General features: G+C 61.3%; 2 protein-coding genes across 2 annotated transcripts; one reads left to right on the plus strand and one right to left on the minus strand.

Annotated features, from left to right (window-relative positions):
• Nucleotides 1-10,120: 10,120 nt before the first annotated feature.
• On the plus strand, nucleotides 10,121-13,581 carry DLX4 (distal-less homeobox 4). Its single transcript, XM_068660855.1, has 3 exons — nucleotides 10,121-10,554; nucleotides 11,730-11,923; nucleotides 12,792-13,581. Exons 1-3 carry the CDS (start codon nucleotides 10,263-10,265, stop codon nucleotides 13,041-13,043), a joined length of 738 nt encoding a protein of 245 aa, XP_068516956.1. The 5' UTR covers nucleotides 10,121-10,262; the 3' UTR covers nucleotides 13,044-13,581.
• A 4,697-nt stretch (nucleotides 13,582-18,278) lies between these two features.
• Nucleotides 18,279-22,597, minus strand: DLX3 (distal-less homeobox 3). Its single transcript, XM_068660847.1, has 3 exons — nucleotides 22,063-22,597; nucleotides 21,587-21,777; nucleotides 18,279-19,731 (listed from the first exon to the last, which is right to left on the minus strand). Exons 1-3 carry the CDS (start codon nucleotides 22,382-22,384, stop codon nucleotides 19,390-19,392), a joined length of 855 nt encoding a protein of 284 aa, XP_068516948.1. The 5' UTR covers nucleotides 22,385-22,597; the 3' UTR covers nucleotides 18,279-19,389.
• Between the last annotated feature and the right edge of the window lie 2,294 nt (nucleotides 22,598-24,891).

A 24,891-nucleotide genomic window follows, 5' to 3' on the forward strand; every position in this document is an offset into this window, starting at 1 on the left:
TCTTTTTCTGCACATGGGGGTAAATCCAGCGGCACGGCCCTGCGGGGTTGGTTCTTTGTCTCCATGCCCCACGGCATTGTACCCATGGGCAGCAGGGCAGCCCCGCGTCCCTTCCTCCCATCCCTTGTCCCATCGTGTCCGTGAAGTGTCCGTGAAGCTCCATCAGCTGTGGGACGGGGGCCACACAACCACAAGACCACATCCCAGCCAAATACCGAATGCAGAGCGTGGTCCCCGCTCCATCACCTCCCAGATGCGGTGAGATGAACCAAAATAAAGAAAGCAAGAAAAGAAAAAAAAAAAACAAAAAAAAAAACACTTCCAAACCCTCTTTCTGTGCCTTTTACTGCTCAGCGCTGAGCTCAAGGCAATGAGGCAGCTGGTGAGATTTCAGCTGCTGGTTCAGCGGGCGCTGCCGCCCCGGCTTTGTGCTGGGGGGGGATTGGGTTACAGGGCTGGGGTGGGAAAGCTCCTCGGCAGGTCGCAGGTGGATTAAGGAATTCCAGTCCCCATTCAGTGCCCGCTGAAGCACGACTAATAGGGGAGCTGCAAAAAGCAAGGGCAGGCGAGGTGGGCGGCTTGGGACGGGGAAGCCACCTGCGCAAGGAGTTTTTTCCTCCACAAACCTGCTCGCTCTCACCTTTGAATAAGAGCACCCGGGGAGAACCCGGGGTGATGGTGACAGTTTTGGGCACCTTTGGGAGAGTTTATGGCAGTGGGGGGGTTGTGTCACCTCCGTGGCAGGGATGCTTTGAAGAGGAGGGGGAATCATCCTGCGGTGCAGGAGAATTGGTGAGCGGGGTCACAAAACCAGGCTGGGCACGGAGCCTGCGAGGGGACAGGGAATGAGGGAACCTGAAAATGGGGTGCAGGGATGAGGGCAGGTCTCTGAGGAAGACAAGGATGATGAAGCAAGGGTGGGTGGGGTGAGACACAGAAAGAGCTGTGAAATGGCAAGGGAGTAGCCGGGGCATTGCAGGTGGTGAAACCCCGAGCCCGTGGTGGTGCTAAAAGGCAGTGGCAGCTCCCTCTTCTTGCCCATTAAAGCCCACGACTGCTCCATCAGCTCTTCCTAGCTGCCCAAATCCAGCCAGGCACTGCCCCAAAGCCTGGCTCCTCTGCTCCTCCTGGCTCCAGCCCAGTCCCAGAGGGTTTGGATGCTGGGGTGCCAGAGGGTGACCCTGCGGGACCTAGAGCCAGGCTGCAGGGGATGGGAACGGACGGGGTGGCACGGCACGGCACGGCATGAGACACGATGGGCTTCCCACGCTGGAGCCTGACTCAGCAGCGCAGAGACCCCAGCAATGCCACGGCCCCCCGGGGGCAGCTCCCCACAGCCCCTCCTGGCTGTGCCCAGGGAGACTTTTGCGCCCGAGAGCCGTCGGGGAGGCAGCGATCCCGTCCACCCTGCTCCCTCTGCGACTCCTAGGCGCCTCTTAATAGGACTCTAATTATACATTTACCATCACCATTTTTTTTTTTTCTTCCTCCCTCTCTCTCTCTCTCCCCTGAGTTCAGCTTCCCCAGCGCCGTAAATACCCCGCGCGTGCTGCGGGGACTGTCAGCTCCTCTAATGACCACCTGCGAGTGTGCCGGGGAGGAGGACGGTGGCGTGGGGACACCCCGGGTGACACCACCCCGGCTGGCTCAGCAGCAGTGTCCCTGAGCCCGGGACGAGTGGCTGTGCCTCCAGGCCCTGGGGACACGGCTGTCGGGGGACAGATGAGGAGATCCCAAGTGCTGCATGGGGACCGAGGAGCAGGGTTGGTGCTGTGCAGCAGGATGATGCTACCGGGTGGCTGCTAGCCCTAGGCGTGAGCTAGCCATCCCTACCAGAGCCACTCCGCGTGCCCCATACGATGTCTGACATTTGTGGCACTCTCAGGTCACCTTCCAAAGCCACATCCTTCCCTTGGAGCCCTTTGCAGGACCCAAGCCTTCTGCTGCAGGCTGGAGCTTCCCAGCTCAGCTGAGCATCTCCTGGCACCAGTGAGCACCACGGGCTGAGGCTGCTGTGAACCAGAGGGGAGAACTGGGTCATTTTCTGCTGCTGGGCAAGACCCCAACTCCTCTCTTTAGGCAAAAACCCACACTGATAGTTTTTGCTGAAGTCGAGCCTGGGAATTTGGCCCCAGAAGCTTAAATATTTCTTTCTAGATGGTACACTCAGAGAACAGCAAAAAAAAACGGAACACCAAAACAAGCCAAAACCCAAGCAAACTGCAAACAGCAATACAAGAGGAACAATTTCTTTTACCACTAATTTTCTCTCTGTTAATTAGCAAGAATGTGAGGGTCACTGACTATAATGCTCTCGATGCCTCTCCAAACCCACGCGTCCCAGCTGGGGCCAGCGAGTGACCACGCAGCGCGGAGCCTCCACGGGTCCCCTTTGGAGCCACGGCGTCAGGGGGCAGAGAGGGGAAGGATGGGCTCCAAACCCTGCCTGGGATCTGGGATCCGCCGTGCTGCTGCCTCTTTTGGAGGATGCTGCTGCTGGTTTTGTCTGAGGCTTGGCCCAAGCCTGCTCCCGATGAAGCTCCTCGTGGGCAGCAAAGGAGGAGAAGGCTGTTAGTGTGGTGTTCTTGCTCCGGAGATGTTGAAGCTTTGCCGATTTATTGCTCTTTTCCCTCTTAAAAATTCCTGAAATCATTTTTTTTTCCGGAGCCTTAACCACCAAAAAGCAAAGGACGCTTTGGAGCGCTGCTCTTCATTAAAGAACCAAGGGACTTGGTGCGTGCGTGTGCTTGGGGTTTTGGTGGAAGGCTTGGGTTTTCGCCAAATATGGGAAATGTCAGCAGAATATATATTTTTCTCTCCAAGTATTTGCTGGAAAGCTTCTGTTCCATCAGTAGGATGTCCCAGCAGTCTTCCCCCTTCTTCTGTTCACCTGCTCATGGACCTGTTCGCCGCGGGGCTCTGGTGTGGTTTCTGGCTTGGCCAAGCAGCGAGCATCCCCCGTGGCCACAAACCGCGGGTCCGTGGCTGCACCGAAAGCACTTTCTGATAAACCCAAACCCTGGGAAGGGGAACAGGGAAATCGTTCGTTTATTTTCGGCAGAAGGTGCATGGGGAGGGCTCGGCTCCCCCCTGCCCAGGTGTCCTTTTTGGCAGTCAGGGTGAGCACCGCAGGTTTCCTGCTGCTCGGTCCCCACAGCCTGGGCAACAAAGCAATTTTCTGTCATCAGCCCTGCAAAGTGCTCCCTGATGAGGACCAAGCACGCTCAGCCGCAAGCTTGAGCCCTTCCTTTCGGCTCTTTAAATGCTCAGTGAAATCGTCCCCAAAACACACAACCCTTGGCGTGTCCCATGGCACAGCCGGCACCGCGCACCGGCTGGGGAGGATGCGGGGTCATCCACGCTCTCCCCATCCCATGCATGTGTCCGCCTGCAAACGCAGCTTCTTCAAGGCTGGGGGTCCCAGGGGTCCCTAAATGGGGGCGTTAGCTGTCAGCCTGTGGCATCTGAATGGGGAAAGCTGCCCCAGCAGCTGGGGAAACCCCAGTGTGCGCTCCCCCCAAAGTCTCCCCGTTTGCTGCCAGCTTGCCCCGACCTGAGATCAGATCATTTTGTGCCATTTCCCGGCACCAAACCCCAAGGGCAAGGGCTCCTCTGTGGGTTTCGGTTCCACCACAGCCCCTGATCCCCCCCCCCCAGGTTCCTGTTTTACTCCAGAGCAGCGGCCAGGTTTTGGGGAAGCGCTGCCGCTTCTGCCTGCTGCTTTGAAAACCAGGACAAAACCACCCTGCAGGTGGGGTGCCACCCCCAGCCCTTCTGCCCCAATGAAATAAGAAAATGGAAAGGTTTTATTCCACTTATCGATTTTTATTTTTATTTTTTTCTTGTAGGTTGCTTTCAAAGTCAAAACTCACATCTTTTCAGTGCAAAGAAGTGTCCGCAGCGGTTCGTTTTCCCAGAAGCCCAGCTCTCCCTCCTGCTTGTACCAGTTCACCTCTCAGAATTTTCCTCCCACTCATCCTAGGAGCATCCTCCTGTGACTGCCCCAGCACCAGCAGGTCTGCACCCAGCACCCAGAGCCACCTTTGGGTGTCCGAGTGGTGCTGGTGCGTGTGCCACCGGCGGTGGCTCTGCTGTGGGGGCACCCGCAGGGATCCAACCCCGTGCTGCCAGAGGACGTCTCAGCCACAGCTTTCAAATCTCCAGCGAGGACATTAGAAAAACAAACCAAAAAAAAAAAAAAAAAAAGAAAGAAAAAAAGAAAATGAATAACAACAACAGCAAAATCTGTGGTTTTAAATTCCATCCTTGGCTAAGCCCCTTTCCAGAGAAACATGTCAACATAGGCTGCAGCCAGCGGGCTGGAGCGGGATGCGCGGGGGGGACACGAGGGTTTGGGCTCCTTTGCCCCAGTGTGGGGCATTTCCCAAGGGGAACAGGGTGGTGTCACCCCATGGGGTCCGGATCCACACCGGGACCTCTGGCCTCTGCAAGAGGAGGACAAGGGGGCGGCTGGGTGCCCGCGGGTATGGCTGGGAGCAGAAGCAGTAGGTGTCGGGGCATCCCCACGTCTCCAAAAACACCGCATCAAATCCCCCTCCGCATCCCGGTGTGCCAGCCCGGATGCTGGTGAGGTGGTGGAGGACATTTATAAATGCAACGTTCCTAAAGTGTCTGCCTTAGAGACCTGTGCCTGCAAGAGATTACTTTAAAACAAATTAATCAGGGTTTATTGGATCAGGTTCTCCACGGAGAGGCCAGCACTTGATTATCTCTTTGTTTAAAGGCTGCGCCGAGCCATTACTAGCTGCCTCGTTAGGAAAGTTACAAACCCTTAATGGGTCTCACGAAGGGAAAAATGATGCCGTCCCAAACGAGGAGCCAGAGATGAGGAAGGACAAAACCATTTCTGCAAGGAAGAGTCCCCTGGAAATACTGCAGAAAGCCTGGGCCAGATCTTAATTGGGCTTGCTTTTAGGTGCACCCTTGGAGGGAAATCACCTCTCCAAACAGATATCTTAAAAAATATGTATCTAAACCAATATTGCTCAGTATTTAAACACACTGCTTGCAACACAATAAATTCCAGTTATCCTTTTCTATCTGCTCCACCCAGCAAGAGGCATCCTGCACCACTCCAGCAAAGGCAGGGATGGGGAAGAGCATCAAGCAGCGCGATTTTAGGAGCGTGGCGCGAGCAAACCTTTGACTCTTCGGTTTGGGGGAAAAAGGGAGAAAAATGAAACACATCACGATGAAAAAACATCATTTTCACCGTCCCCTTCCCAGCCACGCACTGACTCCAGCGCTCTCCAGCTCGCTGCGTGCAGGGTGATGGGAAATGAATGAGGGTTAAAAAGCCTCTTTAACTGGTGCTCTTGTCAAATTAGCAGGGCAAGGCGCTGAGGCTGGGGCTAATGAATGGAATAATTGATTAAATATGTCATATTTCTGCCTAGCAGGTTCACACCTTCCCCAAAGGTTTCCAGATGGGGCATAATTATCCCCCAAACTGGCTTCACACGCCGGGGCGCAAGAGGGGTAACAGTGACACGGGGAATTTCAACAGCAGAAAATTGCTCCCACAATTAATCCCAGGCACTTCATAAACTCACCGAGGAACAGCGGGAACGGGGAGAGACCCTTTTGGGTTCGGTGCCAGGCAGGAACAGCTCCCGTGACCCCGTGGCGCGACGCCGGTGGAGATTTTCAGCCCTTTGTGCATTGATGGGGGAGCAAAGCCGGCGCCAGCTTTGCTTGCTCCGACCGGGTGCCACGGGAGGGAAACGTCCCCGGGTGTTTGCTCCCTCCTTTGTCTGTCTCGGGAGGGCCCGAGGGCTGAGGCGATGTAAATGAGTGGCACAGGATGCCCCTCGGAGCATTGCTGCTGCTTTACATCGCCCGGTCCTTTCTGGATTTTGATTTCCAGCCAGCGAGCCCTACGAAAATCAAACCCGGAGCAGAGCCAGGTCCTGGAAAACATTTTCGGTTCAAACCCAAAACATTGCCTTTCCTTTATTAAGGGTGGGAGGGAGGGGAGGATCACTCGTTTTCAGAGTTTTTACCGTATATATGATTTCATCCCAGCCCTAAGCAGCGACGGAGCAGGGCACAAACCCTGGCTGCTGCGGAGGTCTCGGCTGTTCTTATTCACACCGAGCACAACCACGATGCTGGGAAATGCCGATTTCAACCAGCACCGAAAAGCCAGGCTGGGGCTGGGGCGCTTCCATCACCTCCTGTTCCTGGAGGGAGGCTGGGGAGGGCTTTACAATGATTTTAGGGAAAAAAAATAAATAAATAAATAAAAGTTTGTTTTCAGCATCCTGGGCATTTCTGCAGGATTTCTGCCTGTGATTTGTCCTGGTGAGGAGGAGCAATGGAAGTTTTCATGGGCAGTGGCTGAGAGCTGCGAAATTTGGGACAAGCAATTTCTCAGCATCTTTTTGTTCGTTTATTTGCAGAAAAGCTGTTTCAGATCCTCCGCCCTTTGGAAGATTCCTCTGCAGAGTTAAAAAGGGGAAACGAAAGCGGTGAATGCGAATTTTCTCTTCCCTCCGAAGCTGCCTGCTCGAAGCCGGGTCCCAGCCCCGGTGTGACAGCCACGTCACTGTCACCTCGGGGGGCCAAGGGGATGTGTTTGGATCGTCCCCTGCCATCTCCCCTCGCTCTCTCCACGATTCCCCGCACGGGGAGCAGCTCGTGGCTGCTTTGGGGATGCCTCACACAGCTCCAAACCCTGCTCCCCCCCTGTGTCAGCGCTGCCCTGCGGGGCAGGATCAAGCCCTGGGGAATCCTCCTTCCCCCCTCACCATCCGCGCCTTCACCCCCCTCACCCCCTCACAGGGTGCCCGTTGCATCTCTCCCTAAAAAAAAAAATAATAATAATAATAATAAAATTTAAAAAAGCCAAAAACCCCCCAGGAAAAGGCAGAGCCAGCAGCCCGTCCCCCTCGGCCACGGAGGGCTCGGCGCGGGGCTGGAGATAGCGCGCTGGTTCGTTAGCGCGGCAGCGGTGGCGTGTGGGAGGGCAGACGCCAGGCTGTCTGCTCCCACTTTGTTCGGCTTGTTATTAACTTCTCCTTGGGCTGCCATTAACCCACAATTCCTGTACTTGGCTTCAGGCTTTCCCCGCGCCGCTCTATCTCTCCAGCGCGTAATTACAGCTGTTGGGATCTCCCTTTATCTCGGGCGATCTTGGAGGTTTGGTACCTGGCACATGCTTTCCTGCCCCCCCCCCCCCTCACCCCCCCACCAGCACCACCACCTCTCCCCGCGCACCCTTCTCCCTCCCTGCACCCCTTTAATCCTTCCTGCTTTCATCAGCCAGCGGCGGCGAGCCGGCAGGTAAAATCCTGGAGCCTCCGACGTTTCGGCTTTGCGGTGGCAGCCACGACGAAGCCAGGCTCGTCCCGTGTCCCGTGGGGACAGCAAAGCCCCCTCAGCGGGCAGGGAAACAGCAGAGGGACCCGCAGGGGGACGTGGCCGCAAAACCCCATCCCCCAAATCGCGTGGGGCTCGGCGTGTGTCAGCACCTTCCAGCCCCGAGACCGAGACTTTTAATTGTCTCCGAGCACGGCCTTGATTTATTTTTTTAATTTAATACGAGTTGACTCGATGTATTTGTTTTGGCAGCGGGTTACCCTCAAACCCCAAACCCTGCTCAAACAGCATGTGCTGCGCCTTCCAGCCTGCGCGGAGCCCAGCGCCGGGGCTGGCTCTAACCCGGGGACGTGCGCCCGGCGCTGCCCCGTGGGCAGGTGCCTGGGTGCCACCGGCTCCTGCCCTCGAGCTGCGGGAGCTGCTGGGAGCCAGACCCGGCTGCGGGGCGGCGGGGACGTTTGTCACAGCCTGGAGGGTTGGGGCTGGTTGCTTACCCCATCTCCCGGGGGATGGAGGTGCAGGAAGCGCTGTCCGTGTGCCCACCCTGGATGGAGACCGTGGGGCTGGCGGCTGGGGCTCGGGGATGCTCCGATCGACACCTTCAGATGCCCAACCCCAAATTCTACCTGGGCGAGGCTGGTGCGGAGGCTGGGTGCTGCCAGGGAGGAGGAGATGGGCTGCCCCGGTGTCACCTCAGCCTTGGTGCTGCCCCGTGGTCCCCCCTGGCTAGGGGGACCCATCCGCCCTCCAGCAGGCACAGTGGTTTGGGACCCCAGCGCAACATCCCCCGTGGCATCACCGGTGAAACTTGCCCTTTGTGCAAGGTGGGGATTTGGTCTCCTTCCCCCAGAAGCCAGATATTGCCCCAAAACACACATGGGGGGACCAGCACCCAGTGCAGGGAACTCCCTGGGACCTGATGGGGTGCAGCCACGCTGGGGTGCGAGGCTCTTGTGGTCCCCTCGTGCCACCCAGAAGCACCAGGAGACCAAATCTGTCCCTAAAACATCTTAGGAAACACCACAGCAGGAGGGTGGGAAGGGCTCCAGGTGCCTTCAGCCCCCCCGGTGCCCCCATCCAGCCCTGGGAGCCACCCGGCCACCACGCACAGCCTCCCACAGCGGGGAGGACGCAGCCTCCACCTCCAGCTCCCTCCCGTCCTCGGCACCGGGGCGCAGAGAACCAGGGGGGAGCCCGGTTTTTGTTTTATTTTTTTATTTTTTATTTTTTTAATGCTGTTTTGCCCCCGCTTTTGCCTGGGTGGAGTTGGAGGATTTTCCACGTTTGCCCCCAGAATTTGGTGGCCTGGGTAGAGATGTCAGAGCAGCCTCTCTCCGAGCCAAAATTGAGATTTTGGGGGGGATTTTGAGCCCGAATCTACCTTGGGCACTTCGTCCAGCTCCGCTCTGGGATGGAGAGGTGCAGGGACCCCAGAGCCTGCCCAGCACTGAGGGGCTTCTCTGCGGGTCCATCCGTGCTGGCCCCAATCCCTGCGGGGTGGTGAGCCTATAAGGAGATGTTTGGGATGGGGAGAGATGGCAGGAGGCCATCAGAGGATCGGCCGCAGTTCAGGGTTGTTTTATTTGGAGTCGGGGATGGGAGAGCGGTCCCAGTGTGTCCGAGGGTTAGCGAGGAGCTCGGCTATTTATATCAGAGCTGCCGGCCCATGCACCCGAGTGACTCAGCCTCGGCGCGATGGCGAGATGGAAACATGTTTTGAAGATGGTCTAATGGGAGGGTGGGGACGGGGGACCCTCCCTGCCAGCATCCCCGGCCGCTGTCACCCCGCTCCCCCGGGGCCACCCCTCCCAGGCAAACCCCGCAATGGGGCAGCTACTGAGATTTGGCACACCGGTGGCCAGCGTGGGCCACCTGGCTCCCCGCTGTGTCACCCGCAGTGTCCCCAAACCCATCACCACAGCGCAGCCAGGGGTGGCAGGGGGGGACCCGGACCCCCATGTGGGGCTTGACGTGAGACCTGGGATTTCGGGAGGTGCAAACCCTCGCCACCAAGCACCGGGGGTGTCCCCGGTGGCGGAGGTGACGGTGCTGGGGGTTGTGACCCCCCTCAGCTGGTGGCCCCGTGGAGGCTCCGTGCACCCTGTTGGGGTCAGGGCTCCCCGGGGCAGCGGCAGGGAGCGGCCGGGCAGGTCGGTGCCTGCAGCCGGGAGCGGGGCCCCGCGGGGTCCGGGCTCTGCGGCGCCATGGGAAGGGGCCCCCACCTGGGTGCCCCACCTGGGTGCCCTCCCCAGCAGCTGGTGGACACGGAGATGCAGGGCCTCGTGTCCGTCCTTCGGCCCGGTGTCTGTCCTTCCAGCTGTCCCCTGTCCATCCGTCCTTCTCTCGTGCCCCGCTGTGTCCCCATGTCCCCAGTTGCTCCTTTTCCCCTTTATCCCCTGCGGGCCCAGGGCTGCCCCACCAAGGGGCTGTGCGCCCCCCCCCCCCAGGGTGCTGCCATCCACCTCCTGCGCCCTCAAAGGATGGGGCTCCCCAAAAAATCAGTGCCCCCCCGCTGCAGACTGATGACAAGACCCCCCCGGGGGTCTCAGCCAGGACACTGGGGGGGGAACCACGGTGCCTCCCCCACCCCAGCTCCCCCTTCCCCACTGGGTGCTGCACAGCCGGGTTGGGGGGGACCCCGGCTTCAGGGGGGGCTCCGAGGGGGTACCCCCGAGGGGATGGGGTAGGGGGCATCCAGGGGGCTGCCCCCCCACCCCGGGGGGGGCCGTGACGTCACGAGGCGGGGCTCATCGGGGCGGGGCGGGGCGGGCAGGGGATCCCCCGGGCGCGGGGCCGCGGTGCGGCAGCGCGGAGCCCGTCGAGGGGGGGGGCGCGGGGCTCGGAGCGGTGCTGAGGGCTCCGGGGGTTGCCCGGCCCGGCCCGGCCCGGCCCGGCCCGGCTCGGCTCGGCTCCGCTTCATCATGACCATGAGCTCCGTAGCCGAGAGTTTGCTGGGTTCCGACCCTTCCAAAACTTCTTTCCTGGAGCTCGGCCACCCCTCGCCGCCGCACTACCCGCTGCGCGGCCTCCACCCCGCCGGCCACCCCCAGCACGACCCGTCGCCCTTCGCTTCCTACGCTCGGCCCGGGTCCTATCCTTACACCGGGGGCCCCCCCCCGCCTCCCCACGGCGGTCCCTACCTGCCCTACCCGCCCGCCGGCGCCCAGCATCCCCCGGCCGGGCTGGCTCACGGCGCCAGGCTGCAGGACGCAGGTAAGGCGGCCGCGGGGTGCTCGGCGCTGCGCACCCGTTCCTGGCATCCCCCCTCCTTGTCCCGACCCCCTTCTCGGTCCCGGTCCCGGTCCCGGTCCCCGTCCCGGTCCCGGTCCCGCCGAACCAGCGCGGAGCCGCCGGGAGCGCAGCGGCCGCCGTCGGAAGCGCACCGGGAGCGCGCAGCCACCCAGTGGGCAGAGGGGATGGGGGGGGCTCGGAGAGGTGGGAGGGGAGCCCCCCCACCAGGGGAGACCCAAAGGGGGCTGGGGGTGATGCCCCCTCCGCTGCTGGCCCCGTCTGGGTGCTTGCAGGACCCCCCCGGGGGGTGGGCGCAGAGCCCCCGCTGCTCGGGTCCTGCGCTGTCCCGTCCCAGCCCCCCCCTGCTGCACCGATCCTGTGCCCCCCCCCAATTCCAGCTTGTCCCCTCTGCAGCCCCCTGCCCCATTTCAGCCCTGCTCTGGTCTGGTTTGCCCCAAAGCTGCTGCAGGACACTGCCCACTGAGCCACCCCAGGGAGAAGTGGCCCCTGGGTTCACCCTGGGGGGGTCATGAACATGGCTCAGCCCCTGGGACCCCAGCCCTGTCCCCCCCCAGCCCTCCCCTGTGGGAGTGGGGCTGTGTATGGGGCTGTGCAGACACACCTGATGCCCTGTGCTTGCCCAGTGTCCCACTGAGCTCAGGTGTCCCCGGTGTCACCTCAGTGTCCCCTGTCTCCATGCCTGGCATGTTTTGCCCCCCACCAAGCCCCACATCCCCAAAATCCCCCAGGGATGCTCAAAGCCACAACAGGGGTGGCCAGCACAGACCTTGTGGCCAGGAGCTGCCTGGGGGGGGGTCAGCATGCCCACAGCACGGCCTCTGCCCCCCATCACCCCTGCTCCCCATCACCTCTGCCCCCCACCACCTCGCGGGGCCCTGCTGGCCCCCCCGGTGGGTGCATGGCCCTGCGGCCTGCCCGCTTTTGGGGTGCTGAGCAGACATCACCGTGCCTCCTGGTTCCCCTTCGCTTTACGTGGGGGCTTAAACGAAGCAGCAGGGCAGAAGCAGGTCCCACCGCTCCCCAAAAATACATCCAAAAAAAACAAGACCTGCTGCACCCCCCTGGGGTCGGGGCGGGAGGGGTGCTTTATTGTCCTCCCGCGGTGCTGTAACCCTCTGCTCCTCTCCTCCCCCAAGAGCACGACAAGCCGCCGGCCATCGCCAACGGGGAGCTGCGCATCAACGGCAAGGGGAAGAAGCTCCGCAAGCCCCGCACCATCTACTCCAGCCTGCAGCTGCAGGCCCTCAACCAGCGCTTCCAGCAAACCCAGTACCTGGCGCTGCCCGAGCGCGCCGAGCTGGCCGCCCAGCTGGGGCTCACCCAGACCCAGGTACAACCACGGCATCCCCAAAACCCTGCTGCCAGCGTGGCCACGGCACGGCACGGTGAAGGGGGGGGATGCGCAGCGCACGTGGCTCGTCCCCCGTCTCCAGCTCCGGGAGTGACTCCGGATTAAGGCCGTGTGCTTGGAGCCGTGCCGAGCTGAGCCGTGCCGCGGCGGGCAGCCGGCGCCGGCAGGCCCCGCGGCTCGGGTCCGGGGCGCCCCTGCTCGCACCTCCCAGCGGCACCGGGACTTTCCCAGCCCCGGAGCCTGGCTGCCGGCCCAGCCGTGCCCGGCGCTGGGCGGCCCCGCAGCCGCGGGACGGGGCGAGTGGGTTTTTGAAGGCGATGGGGAGAGACAGGCAGGCGGCAGCGGTGCAGCCCGGAGCCAGGGGCGAAGCGAGCTCATAAAGCCGGGGAAGAGGAGGCAAGTGGGAACCTGCCGGCAGCGCGGGGGGGACCGCGGGGAGGAATGAGCGGGGCCACCACCCCAGCCGCCGCGCGGCGGGGCCCCATCGCGCCGCACCCCAACCCAGCCCCAGCACCCGCGTTGGGTTGGTGGGGGCACAGCCCGAGGCGGGGGGGACACGCGGGGACACTGGTGGACGTGCACGGCTGGAGGCTCTCGGGTTGCTCTCCGTTTATCCCACGTTGCCCTGGTTTTAGAGCCACATTCTCCTCCTTTGTGGATTCTCTAGTGGCTTGTAAAGGGTTGGGCTCATCCCATAAGACCCCCGCGCTGGGCCAGCTGTGCCCCTGGGAAAGGGCAGGCGGTGTCCTAGGTGGGGGAGACGAGGGCTGTAGAGGGGTCCTCAAAATATATGGGGGGACGGCGCTGTGCTCCCTGCACCCCTTGCTCACCCCGCTCTCGCCCGCAGGTGAAGATCTGGTTCCAGAACAAGCGCTCCAAGTACAAGAAGATCATGAAGCAGGGCTCCAGCGTGCCCGATGGGGAGCACCTCCACACCTCCTCCTCGCTCTCCCCCTGCTCCCCCAACATCCCCCCGCTCTGGGACATCCCCGTGCCGGGCAAGGGGCCCCCTTTGGCCCCCAGCAACTACATCAGCAGCTTCGGAGCCTGGTACCAGCCGCACCCACAGGACGCGATGCCCCGGGGTCCCATGATGTGATGCCGCCCTGGCTCCAGCACCCAGCGGCTCCAGGAGGGCCAGCATTGGGGAGGGGGGACGTGCCCCCCCCGAGGGGCCGGGGAGCCCAGCGATGCCCTGGAATGGAAGATGAAGAAGAAGAGGAGGAGGAGGAGGAGGAGGAAGGTGACCGCTGACTGCAGGGAACTGAGGACCGCCCGCCCCGTCGCGGTCTGCAGCGAGACGGCTCCGGCACAAAGCCCCCGTGCGCCCGGCCCGGTGGGACAGGACTTGGCCACAGCCCCGGGTCCCTCTGGTCATGGACACTGTGGGGTGGCCCCAAGAGGGGCTGGAGGGGTGGGGAGTCCCCAGACACCCCCCCCCAAAAAAAAAAAAAAAGAACAAAGCCTGGCTTTATTTATAAACACCGTCCGTTACCGTATGCGCCCCCCGTTATAAATGGGCTGTACGATTGTAAAGTAAAGACTGCTCCTCAGTACCTGCTGCTACGTTTGGGGGGGGTCCCTGCTTTTTTTTGGGGGGGGACACACTTCGATCCCTGTCCTCGGAGGTTCCCGTCTGCGGGTGAAGTGGCCCTGTGGGGTGGGGGGCACCCAAGCAGGGCTCTGGGGCTCCCCCCCCGCCCAGCTCCACATCTGCGCGGGACCCGCCGCTATTTCCAGCCCCGCTCCTCCCAACTGGAGGCGCAATTAAAGTAATTGGGGGCCCCTAAGCGAGGGGCTTCTCGCCGCCTCCTTGGGGTAATTACGGGCAATTTGCAGCTATTGAAGATGTCTCCTTTTAATAGGGGTGGGAGAAGGAGGGTGGGGGGCGCGGGGCAGGTTGGGGACCCCGGGGTTACTGCCCAGCTCCTCCTGGCCCCGACACTTTGGGAGCAGGGGGGGGAAACCTTTTTCAGCTGCAGTTTTTTTTCACCTCTCCCTTTATCCTTTTCAGAGGCCAGGATCTGGCTAAAAAAGGTTTTATGGTTATTTATGGACGGGAGCCGCGGTGGGGCTCTGCCCAGCAGAGATTTGGGGCTGCGGCGCGTCCCTACCTGGGTTTTCTGCATGGCACAGGTGGGCTGGGTGCCCGATCCCCCCACATTTTATTTCCCTGCTGAAAGCATCGCTGCCTGCCTCGAGGACCACGTTACCCGACCCTTCATCCCCTCTTCGCTGCAGCATTTCGGTTCAGGGGTGCCAAGGTTTGGGGACGGCACAGCTCCGGGCACGGCTCTGTTTGCTCCACGCATTCAGCAGCAGCGCTTGGGGCCAGATTTTTTTCCAAAATGCTTGGCTCTCACCCCAAGGAGCTGGGTTTGTGAGTGATGGGCAGGTCAGGATGGGACCTGAGCGCGGGGACAGCGTGCCCCAAAGCTCCTGGGGCAGCACCGGGTACCGGGATCAACTCCTGTGCTGGGGATTTGGGCTGCTGGCAGCCACGTGCCGGTGACCCCGTGGGGACTCAGGGCTCCAAACCCCAGCGTGGGTGCAAGTTGTCCCCAAGCTGTGCCCTGGGACGGCCACCAGCACCCTGCAAAGGTGGCACTGGGGGGACGTGGAGCACACAGCTGGGACCCCCATGGCTGGGACCTCGGTGCATGGGGGGACGATGTCCCCAGGGGGGTGACAATTTCTCATACAGGGACTGGGGAAGTCCCAGCCCCTCGCAGGGTGGGATTGTCCCCGGGCAGGAGCTCTGTGACTTCCCTCTGGGGGTTATTTCTGGCTATGGGAAGGGGCTGAAGCACGGCACCGGCTGCACCAGCAGCTCGGGGTGCCGGTCACCGAGCACCATCCGTTTGCACTTGTAGGGGGGGGAACCCGCTGATGGCAGTGGGGCTGGGGGGAGCTCAGCACCTCGCTGTGCCCGGGAAGGGAAGGATCCAGCCCGCGGGGACGTGTACGGGCCGGCCGAGAGGTCTGCCCCCGTGCCACGACGTGCGCTGCCGCTTCCCCTCTTTGATATCCGTTCCCGGGCTGGGGGAACGCGGGCGGCAGCGGCCGTGGCTCCCGCTCAGCTTTCCCGACGGATGTGCTGCCAAGGACCTGCAGCCAGAGCCTCTCGCAGGTCCCGTCTTGCAGCAGGCGCTGGCTCCCGGGATCCTGCCCGCCCGCTGCTCGCGGCTGCCCTGCACCGAGCCTCGCTCAGAGCAGAGCCATCCCCCCCCTCCCCGCTGCGCTGGCACCACCTGGGGGGGCGCAGCCTGCTCAGGGCACCCATGGGTGCGGGTGACTTGTGTTAGGTGGGAAACGGCGGTGGGTTTTTGTCCCCTTCGGTGCAAAAAGGTGGTCGTGCCCCGGTGCTGCTCGGGATGCTCCTGCAGAGCAAGGGATGGGGTTTGCAAGCCAAGGAGGGGGGGGCTGGGGGCTTTCCTGCCCTTTTCTCTGTGCTAGGACAGGACCACGGCCCTGCTGGCTGCTGGGCACCAGGAGAGGGGCGGCGTTTCCAGCACAGCATCGCTAAAGCTGGGCTTTGCTCCTCTCATCAGCCAGGAGCATCCTTGGCTTGGGAAGGCTCTGAAAAGGCCAAGAGCTCGAGAACGTCCCGCTCTGGTAGGGATCGAGGCATTGAGTAGGAGAAATCCCCTCCAGATTCCCTGCCCTGGGGAATGGGGACGTCTCTGGGTTTTTTGGGTCCCTCTTCCCTCCACCAGCCCAGGCTGCGTGTCCAACCTGCCCCCTTCGGATCGCCAGGGGATGTTTGGGCAGCTTCGTGTCCCCTTTCTGTCCCCAACCCCACCCACGCAGGGCGATGCTGGCTCTGCCGGTGCTTCACCCAGGCCACAAAGGCAACCGAGATGTCCTCAAAGCCACCCGGGACCATTTCCATCCTATTTTCCACGTCCAACAACAGTGGCCGAGCCCCAGCCAGCGGCGATGCCGCGGCTGCCTCGTGTCCTTCCTCGGCTCTCCATCTGCCGCGTGCCGGGTTAGCCAAGAGCCAGGGAGGCGATGAAGACATCGCGGATGCCAGGCCGGGCCGTGGGCGGGCGGCTGCCCCCGCTCTTTGTGCTGGCAGCGGCGTGACGCAAGCGGCTGGAAGCGGCGTGTTGCAACGGGGCAGGAAACGAGCGCCGCGCTGGGAGGGCTGCGCGCCGGGGCTTGTGCGCGCGGGCACGGGGCAGAGCCGTGCGGGGACACCGGCGGGCACCCGAGCCTGCTCCCGACAGCTTGGACCCCCTTCCCCCATGGCTGGGAACCAGCTCGGAGCCTTCATCGTGCCCGTGGCCGATGGCAAAATGCCCTCGGTGGGGTTGTTGGGGTTGGTCTGCATCCCCATCCCGGGAACATTTGGGGTTGGGGTTGCCCAGCATCCCCATCCCAGGACCCTCCGGTGCTGCTCTCCGTCCCCTGTGGTGGTGGAGGAGGAGAACTGGGAGAACTGGGATAAGCAACGTTGGGGTTTCTGGGGTAAAGGGGTTCTTTGAGCCCAAAGTGGGTGATGGACACTGGGAGGAGCGTGGTGGGGGGGCCATGGGGTCCCTGCCTGCGCTCTTCTGCTTTTGGGAGGATGCAGGGGCAGGAGGAGAGGGTTTGTCCCTGGAGAGGGACATCCAGGTCCTGGGGCTGCTTTTGGGGAGAATCTGGGGGTCTTGGCCACCTCTGGGCTCAAGGCTGGTGGAGCTGCAGGTGATGCTGGTGGTGCCCCCCCTTTTTTGGCAGGGAGGAAAAGGGGGAAAGCAGCCAGGAGGCGCCGTGCCTGGCTCCATCGGGCAGCTTCCAAAGGGGCTCCAGCTCCTGGCACCCCCAACGTGGGCACCCCCGGCCCCATGCAGGACCTGCTGTGCGGTTGGGGTGTCGGGGCAGGGCAGGAGGGACGAGGGGCTGCTTGAGCACAGCCTCTGCGAGCCAAATTCCTGCCGGGCGCCCATCCCCGGGCCGTCGGGGCTGGCTGGAGGAGCCCGGTTTGCAGGCAGTGCCGCCGGAGGGGAGCAGGATTAGCGCCTGTCCGCGGGCAGAGATGCGCCCAGCCTTTATATAATCCACGGATATGTAATCTTCTTTCTTTTCTTTTTTTTTTTTTCCTAAATTAAAAAAAAAAAAGGGGCCAGCTCATGACATGCTTCTCACTCCAGGCAACGCCGCTCGGTTTCCTCCTCTCCCAACCCGCCCGCCGCCTCCTTGCTCTTGCTGGCAGCCTACCCCTAATAAAACGCAGTGTCTCCAGCGTGTCTGCCCGCCTGCCGGCTGTGGGTCGGGTTTGCACGCAGCCTCCAACCCCAACCCCAACCCCAAGCGCTCGGGGACCAGGGGCTGGCAGCTCCCCTTAACCCTTCGCAGCCAGCCCGGACACGCAGACGCCCGTTTGGGGACACCCAAGGTCCCTCTGCAGCCACGGCTGGGGTGGCAGAGGGGATGAGGTGATGGGGACGAGGTGACGGGGACGAGTTGGGGACCTCACAGCCCTCTTGGGGAAGTCCCCGGTGGCGCAAGGTGCAGGGACAGCCCCTGAGTGTCCTCGGTCATTGCAAGGGGGACGTGGGGACCGCTGGGGGTGCGCTGGAAGCTGGCTGCATCCCGGCCATGCCCATGGCGCAGAGGGACCAGACCTAGGGGGTTGGGGGGGGGGCTTTGGGGGACCCCATCCATGGCCACCGGGGACCAGGGTGGGCGCATGGAAGCTTCAAGGGGCTGGTGGTGCCGGCACGGCAGCGGGCATGGCTGTCCCACAGCGGCACGGCAGCGAGCAGGGGTCCCCCCCAGCCCCTGCTCATGCAGTGACCCCAAAGGGGACACCGGGACAGCCCAGCTGCCCTCCCAGTTTGCACGGTTCTGAGCCTACTGGTTCCCAGTAAGCGCAGTGGAAGGGAAGCGCCGCAGCTCCGCGGCATTTTGGAGGCGGCTCTGCAGAGCACGAATACAGTTTTTAATATTTTTTTCCCCAAAAAAAGTTCTCTTTCCACAAAGTGGTCAGGGGGAGCCAGAAGAGGACGTTCCCGTCACCTTGCCACTGTCACCCCATGTCCCCAGCTGTCCCCAGGACACGGGACGCGGGGCTGAAAGCGAAATTCCCTATCCCAAAAAACTCCTCCACGGCCGGGGTCCTCCCCGCTCGCTGGCAAACCGACCCCGAAAATAGCGTTGGGACAGCCTTAAAATTCAAAGCACTTTTATTAACATTCGCGGATCAGCTTCTGCTTGCTAAGAAAGCAGCAAAGGGGGCTCGGAGGAAGCCCCCGTCCTCGGAGGGAGCAGTCACCGGCCAGGTTGGTCTTAAAAAATAAATCGAAAACAAACAAACAAACAAAAAAAAAACACAGAACGAAACGACTTGGTTTTGATCAACTTTATACAAACGAACCTTATGTACACTCTCTTTTTTTCCCCCATACACCCCTATTTATATAAGGCAACATAAATAAGATCCTCGGGACTGTACAACACATATGAACACTTCTTAAAACTGCACTTTCTGCTTTTAAAAAAATAGCATCACTCTCTTAAAAAATAGTAAAGAGGTTTTTTTGTGTTTTTTTTTTGTTTTTTTTTTTTTAAATGTGTTGTCGACTTATTTAAAAAATAGGCATTCTGCTTCGCCGTTAGCTTAAATGACAGATGGAGGCACTGTTAGAAAACAGACACTAGCACAATTTTCTCTTTAAAAAATAACTTAAGCCATTCCTGAACAGTTTAAATATTAAAATATTCCCCCCCCCCCCTCCTCCCCCATTTTTATGTTTTATTTTTTTTTAAATTTTTAAATAACCACCTCGTTGTCTGAGCATTGTCCCGGGTGATCCCCATGAAGCTGCCGGGGCTCCGCAGCCCCATCCGGGCTGGGGGTGCCGGGTGGCACCCATGGGACACCCACGGTCCCGCAGCCCGGTGCCGGTCCCCACTGGGCGCTGGATTTTGGGTGCTGTGAAGGCAAAATGCGTCCGGTGCCCTCGACTCCTTGGGCACCCCCCAGCCGTCTCTCTTCCTCCTCCTCCTCCTCCTCGCCATGGCTTTGGTCCCCGTTGTTTCCATCCCAAGCTGGGCTCCGGGTGCTCCTCGGGGACCCCGGCACGGAGCAGTCGTCCCCAAAATGGCTCGCCCCAATCGCCCCAAGGTTGGGGGCACCACGGCCGGTGGGGAAAAACACAGCTCCCGGGGGGCCGTTGTGCTTTTGGGGGGGTGATGGAAAAAGAAAAATACACGAGGAGGATTCGCCCCCTTTTCCTCGCCTTCCCTTGGCGTGGAGCTAACGAGTTTAACCCTTTGCGGTCCTGTTGTTCCTGAGATGAGAGTATAGGATATATAAGTGTATACATAGGGGTGTGTGTACATGCGTGTCCTGGAAACACTTGAAAACAAAAAAAAAAGAAGAAAAAAAAAAAAAAAGTGGGGGGAAAAAAAAAAAAAAGGAAGGAAAAGGAGTCCTGCCACTGTCTCTCGTTCCCTTAGTAGACTGCGCCGGGGTTGGGGGGAGGCCCCGGGGAGGTGTGATGCATCGTGGCGGCCGGCGGCGGCTGGTGGGGTAAATGGGGTCCGCTGAGGGTCTGCGGGTGGTACCAGGGGTTGTGCTCGTCCAGGAAGCCGGGCGAAGAGCTGTAGGGGAGCGGCTGCGGGAGCGGGGTCCGGCCCGGCGCGCTGCCGTGAGAATTACTGTCCCAGACGGCCGGGGAAGGAGGGGAGTTGCAGGCCATGGAGTCGCTGTTGTTGGGGCTGTGCTCCAGCGGCACCTCGCCGTTCTTGTAGAGCTTCTTGAACTTGGAGCGGCGGTTCTGGAACCAGATCTTCACCTGGCAGGGAGGGACAAGGGGGTGAGTGCCCCGCGTCGGCTTGCAGTGGGGTTGCGGGAAGGCACCCCCTGGGTTTGTGGGTTTTTTTCTGGGGGGAACCCGGACACGCGGCACATCGTGGGAAGCCACCTGTGTAGGGGGGCTGTGGGGAGCCACCTGTGATATGGGTGCTATAGGGACACCGGACACGCCATGGGAAGCCACCTGTGATATGGGTGTCACGGGGACCCCAGACACAATATGGGAAGCCACCTGTGATACGGGTGCCATAGGGACCCCGGAGATACCACGGGAAGCCTCCTGTGAGATGGGTGTCACGGGGACCCCAGACACCCCACGGGAAACCACCTATCCTATAGGCATCACAGGGACCCCGGACACCCCATGGGGAGCCACCTATGCTGTGGGTATTTGGGGACCCCAGCCACACCGTGCACCATAGGAAGCCCCCGATGATATGGGTGTTACGGAGAACCCCCACACCACGCACCATAGACGAAGCCACTGACGGTGCGGGTGTCATGGGGACCCCAAACACCCCATGGGAAGCCACCTACGGTGTGGGTATTTGGGGACCCCGGGCACTGGGTGCACGGTGACAAGCCACCAGGGATGTGGGCGTCGCGGGCCGCCCGTCACGCCATGCATCACGGGACACCGGCCCGGCACGTCGCGCGTCGGGAGCGTCCCCGGCGCTGGGTGAGGCCGCGGCGCTGGGCGCCCTTGGCCCCCGGGGAAGGGGCGTGGGGTTGGGGGGGGGGGGAGGAGGTGGTTGTCACCCAAACAGGATGTCCCTCTGGGAGCGGGTGACGCGCTCCGTCAGCCCTTTGCCGAGTGTCCCCGATTGCTTCATCGCCCAAGGGAGGAGGAGGAAGGCCGCGCCGGGGAGCGCCGCGCCAAGGGCGGCACAAGGGCGCCGGCGCCGGCCCGCAGGCAGGGAGGGCACCGGGTTGGGGACGGGATGGGACACGGGTTTGGGGTGGCCGTGCGGCGGTGGCAGCCTGTCATGCCAGCAAGGACACCGGGTTGGGGTTGTCCCCGTGCCCGACAAGCCTCAAAAGTGAAGGTTTAGCCCCAAAGCTGGGAGGCAGCGTGGGGAAGGAGAAGCCCCTCTTGCCCGTCCCTTCTTGTTGGGTGTAGCCAAAATTGGCAGCCCCCCGATGGCACCTTTGGGTGCTCCTGTCCCCAATTCCAGTCTCCCACGGGAGCTGGGGATTGGGGTGCCAGGGGGACAGACAGAAGGGGAGCCCGGGCAGGAGGAGCAGGGGCTGGACCCGGCTGGATTTGGGGCAAATGAGCCAGGATGTGGGGTTCTGAGCACCCCATCCGCAGCACCCCGTGCTCAGCACCCAGCTCAAGCGCCCCGTCCTGGGTGTCCCATCCCGAGCACCCCGACCTGCCTGGGATTTCACATCCCAGGAAGCCGGGTGCTGACCCAGGACACTTCCAAGGACCGGGGCAGGATTCGGCCCCTCCTGGGTGACCGGGCAGAGCGGGGGCTGAGCTGGGGCTGGCTGCGGAAATAAACCCCGAAATTTCGGATAGGGGCATGGCCGGGATCCGTCCCCTCTCTCCGCTCCTGCCCTCCTCTCCCCCGTCCCTTCGGCACCACGGATCTGCTCCCTGCAGGGAATCCCAGCACCCTGCAAAAGGGGAGCACCACCCCTGGGGTCCCCCAAACCCCCCCATCCCTCCCCACATCCCAAAGGGACACCTTCATCCGGAGCCGTGCCAAACCCACAGCGACTCGGGGGTTGCAAAAAGGAGCAGGGGTACAGCTCCATCTCCCCCTCCCGCCTCTCCCCACGGGCTGTGGCTGGGATTTTTTTTTTTGGGGGGGGGGCTCAGCCCTTACCTGGGTCTGGGTGAGCCCCAGCTGGGCGGCCAGCTCGGCGCGCTCGGGCAGCGCCAGGTACTGGGCTTTTTGGAAGCGGCGTTGCAGAGCCGCCAGCTGGTAGCTGGAGTAGATGGTGCGGGGTTTGCGGATCTTCTTGGGTTTCCCGTTGACCATCCGCACCTCGGGCTCCGGCTCCTCCTTCACCGACACTGGGCACAGAGCGCAGAGGTGAGGACGGGGCTGGAGAAAGGGTCCCCAAAACAGCCCCCGAATCCCCTCCCCAACCCGAGGTCTGCAACACCGGAGGGGGGATGAACCCAAAACCTCCCCGTCCTCCGCTGGGAACAACCAACGCACCGGCAACCCCACAACCGCTCCGTCCCCAACTTAAAAACACCGAATTTTAAAATTTTTTCTTTTAGTAGCAGGGGAGCTCCCAAGCGAGGAGGTGGGGGGGGATAGGATACGAGACCCCCATTTCCCGGGCATCCTACCTGCGTCCTGGGCTGGGAGCTGCTGGTCCCTGAAGTGGCCGTACTGGCGGTAGGAAGGGCTGTAGGAATAATCGGATTTGGGCGAGTAGGTGCCGGCGGCCCCGATGCCGTTGAGGTTGAACTGGTGGTAGGGGTAGTGGCCGACGGGTTGGCTGTAGGACTGGCCCGGGTAGTAGTCGTGCTGGCCGGTGTAGTAGCCCAAGTCGGTGACGGAGGACTCGGGTAAAGTGGGGGAGTCCTTGGAGGCGGCATGGCAGCTCAGCGAACCCGACAGGTCGGTGAGGATGCTGGAGAGCTTCTTGTCGAAGGAGGAGCCGCTCATCGCTGGAGCAGGGGGGGGTGCCAGCCCGGCTGGGGACCCCCGGCTACCCGCGGCGCGTCAGGGGGCCCTGGAGGTGCCCAGAGCCGGCTCCAAACTCACGGCTTGTGGCGAGGAGCAAGAGAGGGAGAGAGAGAGACAGAGACTGTGCCCAAAGCTCCAGCCCCGGCCGCCTGCTTAAAGCCTTTAATTATGGAGCAGGGCAGGGTGGGTGCGCATTCCTATTGGCTCCAGAAATATTGCCTGGGAGGCAAAACAGGCTCCTGCCTCCTGTTTTTTTTTTTTTTTTTTTTTTTTTTCCCCTTCTCTCTCTTTCTTTTTTTTTTTTTTTTTTTTTTTTTTTTCTCTCTCCCCCCCTCTCTCTCAAGAAACAACAAAGAGTGGGTGAAAGAGGGAGAAGGAATAAATAAAGAGCGCGGGCTGCAGGAGCTGGGGAGGAAAGGAAAAAAGGAAAGGGGGGGGGGCGAGGTGGGCAGGGCCCCCCCCCCCCCCCCCCAGGGCAGCGGGAGGTGCTTTGGGGAGGGGGTTGCGAAGGGGTCGTGGTGCTGGGGGTGCTTGGAGTTAAGGGGGGGGGGTTGGACAGGGAGCGGGGGGGGCACAGTGTAGGAAGGTTTGGGGTTAGGGAGTAGGATGGATTAGTTTTTGGGGCTGGGGGGGGGGCTGCAGGGTGAGACCTCCTCCCCAGCTCCCACCTTCCCCCAGCAGCTCCCAGTGGCTCCCAGTACAGCCCCCTCCCCAGGGCACAGCCCCCCCAGACCCCCAAATTTGCTGTGCGCCCCCCACCTCTCCTGCAGCAGGGGGACCTCGCTGCCAAGCCCCCCCCCCCAGGGCTGCCCCCCCAAGGGCTCTGCGCCCCTCTCCCAGCCCCACTCAGGGTCCTGACCCCCCCGCTGCCCTAAAAGCCCCCCCACAGCGTCACCCAGCCCAGCCCCCCCAGGCGAGGCCCTGCCACCCTTGCCCACCCCCCGGGGCTGTCCCCAGCCCCCCCCAGCCCCCCAGCAAGAAGGAGAATAGAGGGGGGGATGGGACTGGGGGGGGGGGGGGGGCTTTTATTTTGGTGGGGGGGTCTCTACCTCTCCTGGCAGGTTCTTAACCCTAAGAAAAGGGGCTGGGGGGGCTTGGGGGGGGGGAAATTCTGAAGCCTGGCTGGGGGCTTTGAATTGTTCAATGAAATATTTGCCACCCCAAAATCCCCCTGTTGCCCCCAAAAGGCACTGCCCCCCCCCCCCCCAGCCCCCAGGTGCCCCCCCCTGGCGGCGCAGCGCGGTCCAAGGGCGCCACCAGGCGGCCACGAAGGGCACTGCAAGCTCCGGGGGCCGCGGGTTCGAGTCCCGGCCCCGCCGCCACTGGGGTGGGGGGGGGGGGGGGGGGGGGAGAAAATTGGGGAAATTCTAGAAATTGGGAAGGGGACGGAATAATTTGGGATGGGATGGGATGGGGTGGGGTGGGGTGGGGTGGGATTTGGTGGGGTGGGGTGGGATGGGGTGGGGTGGGATGGGGTGGGGTGGGATAAGAATAGAAGTAGAATTAATCGAATAAAATAGAATTTGAAAATATTAGAATAGGATTTAAAAATAAGTAGGAATAGAATAGAATAGAATAGAATAGAATAGAATAGAATAGAATAGAATAGAATAGAATAGAATAGAATAGAATAGAATAGAATAGAATAGAATAGAATAGAATAGAATAGAATAGAATAGAATAGAATAGAATAGAATAGAGGTGATGGACAGGTGACGTAGAAGCAAAACATTAGAAATAAAACATTAAAAAAGTAAAATATTAAAATATATAAAATATAAAAGTAAAATATTAAAATAGAAGTAAAAGAGTAGAATAGAAGTAAAATATTAAAATAGAAGGAAAACGCAGAAGAATGGCCAAGAAATAGCACAAACCAGGGTAGAAGAGGAGCAGAGAGCAGCTCGGGGGGGGGAGCAGAAGCCTGACCCTGAGGCCGTGTCTGGGGGCAGGGGCTCCCCTCCCGGCACAGGAACCCGAATTTGGGATTAATGAGGGATTCATTCCGGGGGGACAGAAATTTTTGGGATGAGCCCGGCCCCAGGTGTGCCCTGCTGGGAGCTGCGCGAGGGCCTCCCAAATTGGGGAGGGTGTCCAGAACTGGCAGAAGTGGGTGGCTTCATTGGAAGCGGCTTAGAAGTGGCTTAATTAGGGCACCGGGGGGGGGTCCCTGCAAAAGGGGGGTGTCCCTGTCCCAGAGCCGGGGGGGGGTGAGCGTTTTGGGGGGGGGCATCCTTGGTCGGACTCCCGGCGGCATCCTCGGTCGGACGGCTCCATCTAGCGGCGTTTTGGGTGCTGACACCCCCCCCCTTTGGGTGTTCACCCCCCCCTTTTGGGTGCTGACCCCCCCCTTTGGGTGCTCACCCCCCTTTGGGTGTTGACCCCCTACTTTGGGTGCTCACACCCCCTTTTGGGTGTTCACCCCCCCCAAGACTCAACACCCTCCCCAGGGTCCATAACACCTTCCCTGGGGAATAATCCCCCCC

This window comes from Anas acuta, chromosome 25 (assembly GCF_963932015.1).
Source record: "Anas acuta chromosome 25, bAnaAcu1.1, whole genome shotgun sequence".
Lineage (NCBI taxonomy): Eukaryota > Metazoa > Chordata > Aves > Anseriformes > Anatidae > Anas > Anas acuta.

Excerpts from the sequence above, each read along its gene's own strand:
- DLX4 (XM_068660855.1), top strand. The coding sequence starts at position 10,263 with ATGACCATGAGCTCCGTAGCCGAGAGTTTGCTGGGTTCCGACCCTTCC. Across the intron at positions 10,555-11,729 it reads CGCCAGGCTGCAGGACGCAG|AGCACGACAAGCCGCCGGCC; the intron begins GTAAGGCGGCCG and ends TCCTCCCCCAAG. Across the intron at positions 11,924-12,791 it reads TGGGGCTCACCCAGACCCAG|GTGAAGATCTGGTTCCAGAA; the intron begins GTACAACCACGG and ends TCTCGCCCGCAG.
- DLX3 (XM_068660847.1), bottom strand. The coding sequence starts at position 22,384 with ATGAGCGGCTCCTCCTTCGACAAGAAGCTCTCCAGCATCCTCACCGAC. Across the intron at positions 21,778-22,062 it reads GCTCCCAGCCCAGGACGCAG|TGTCGGTGAAGGAGGAGCCG; the intron begins GTAGGATGCCCG and ends CTCTGTGCCCAG. Across the intron at positions 19,732-21,586 it reads TGGGGCTCACCCAGACCCAG|GTGAAGATCTGGTTCCAGAA; the intron begins GTAAGGGCTGAG and ends CCTCCCTGCCAG.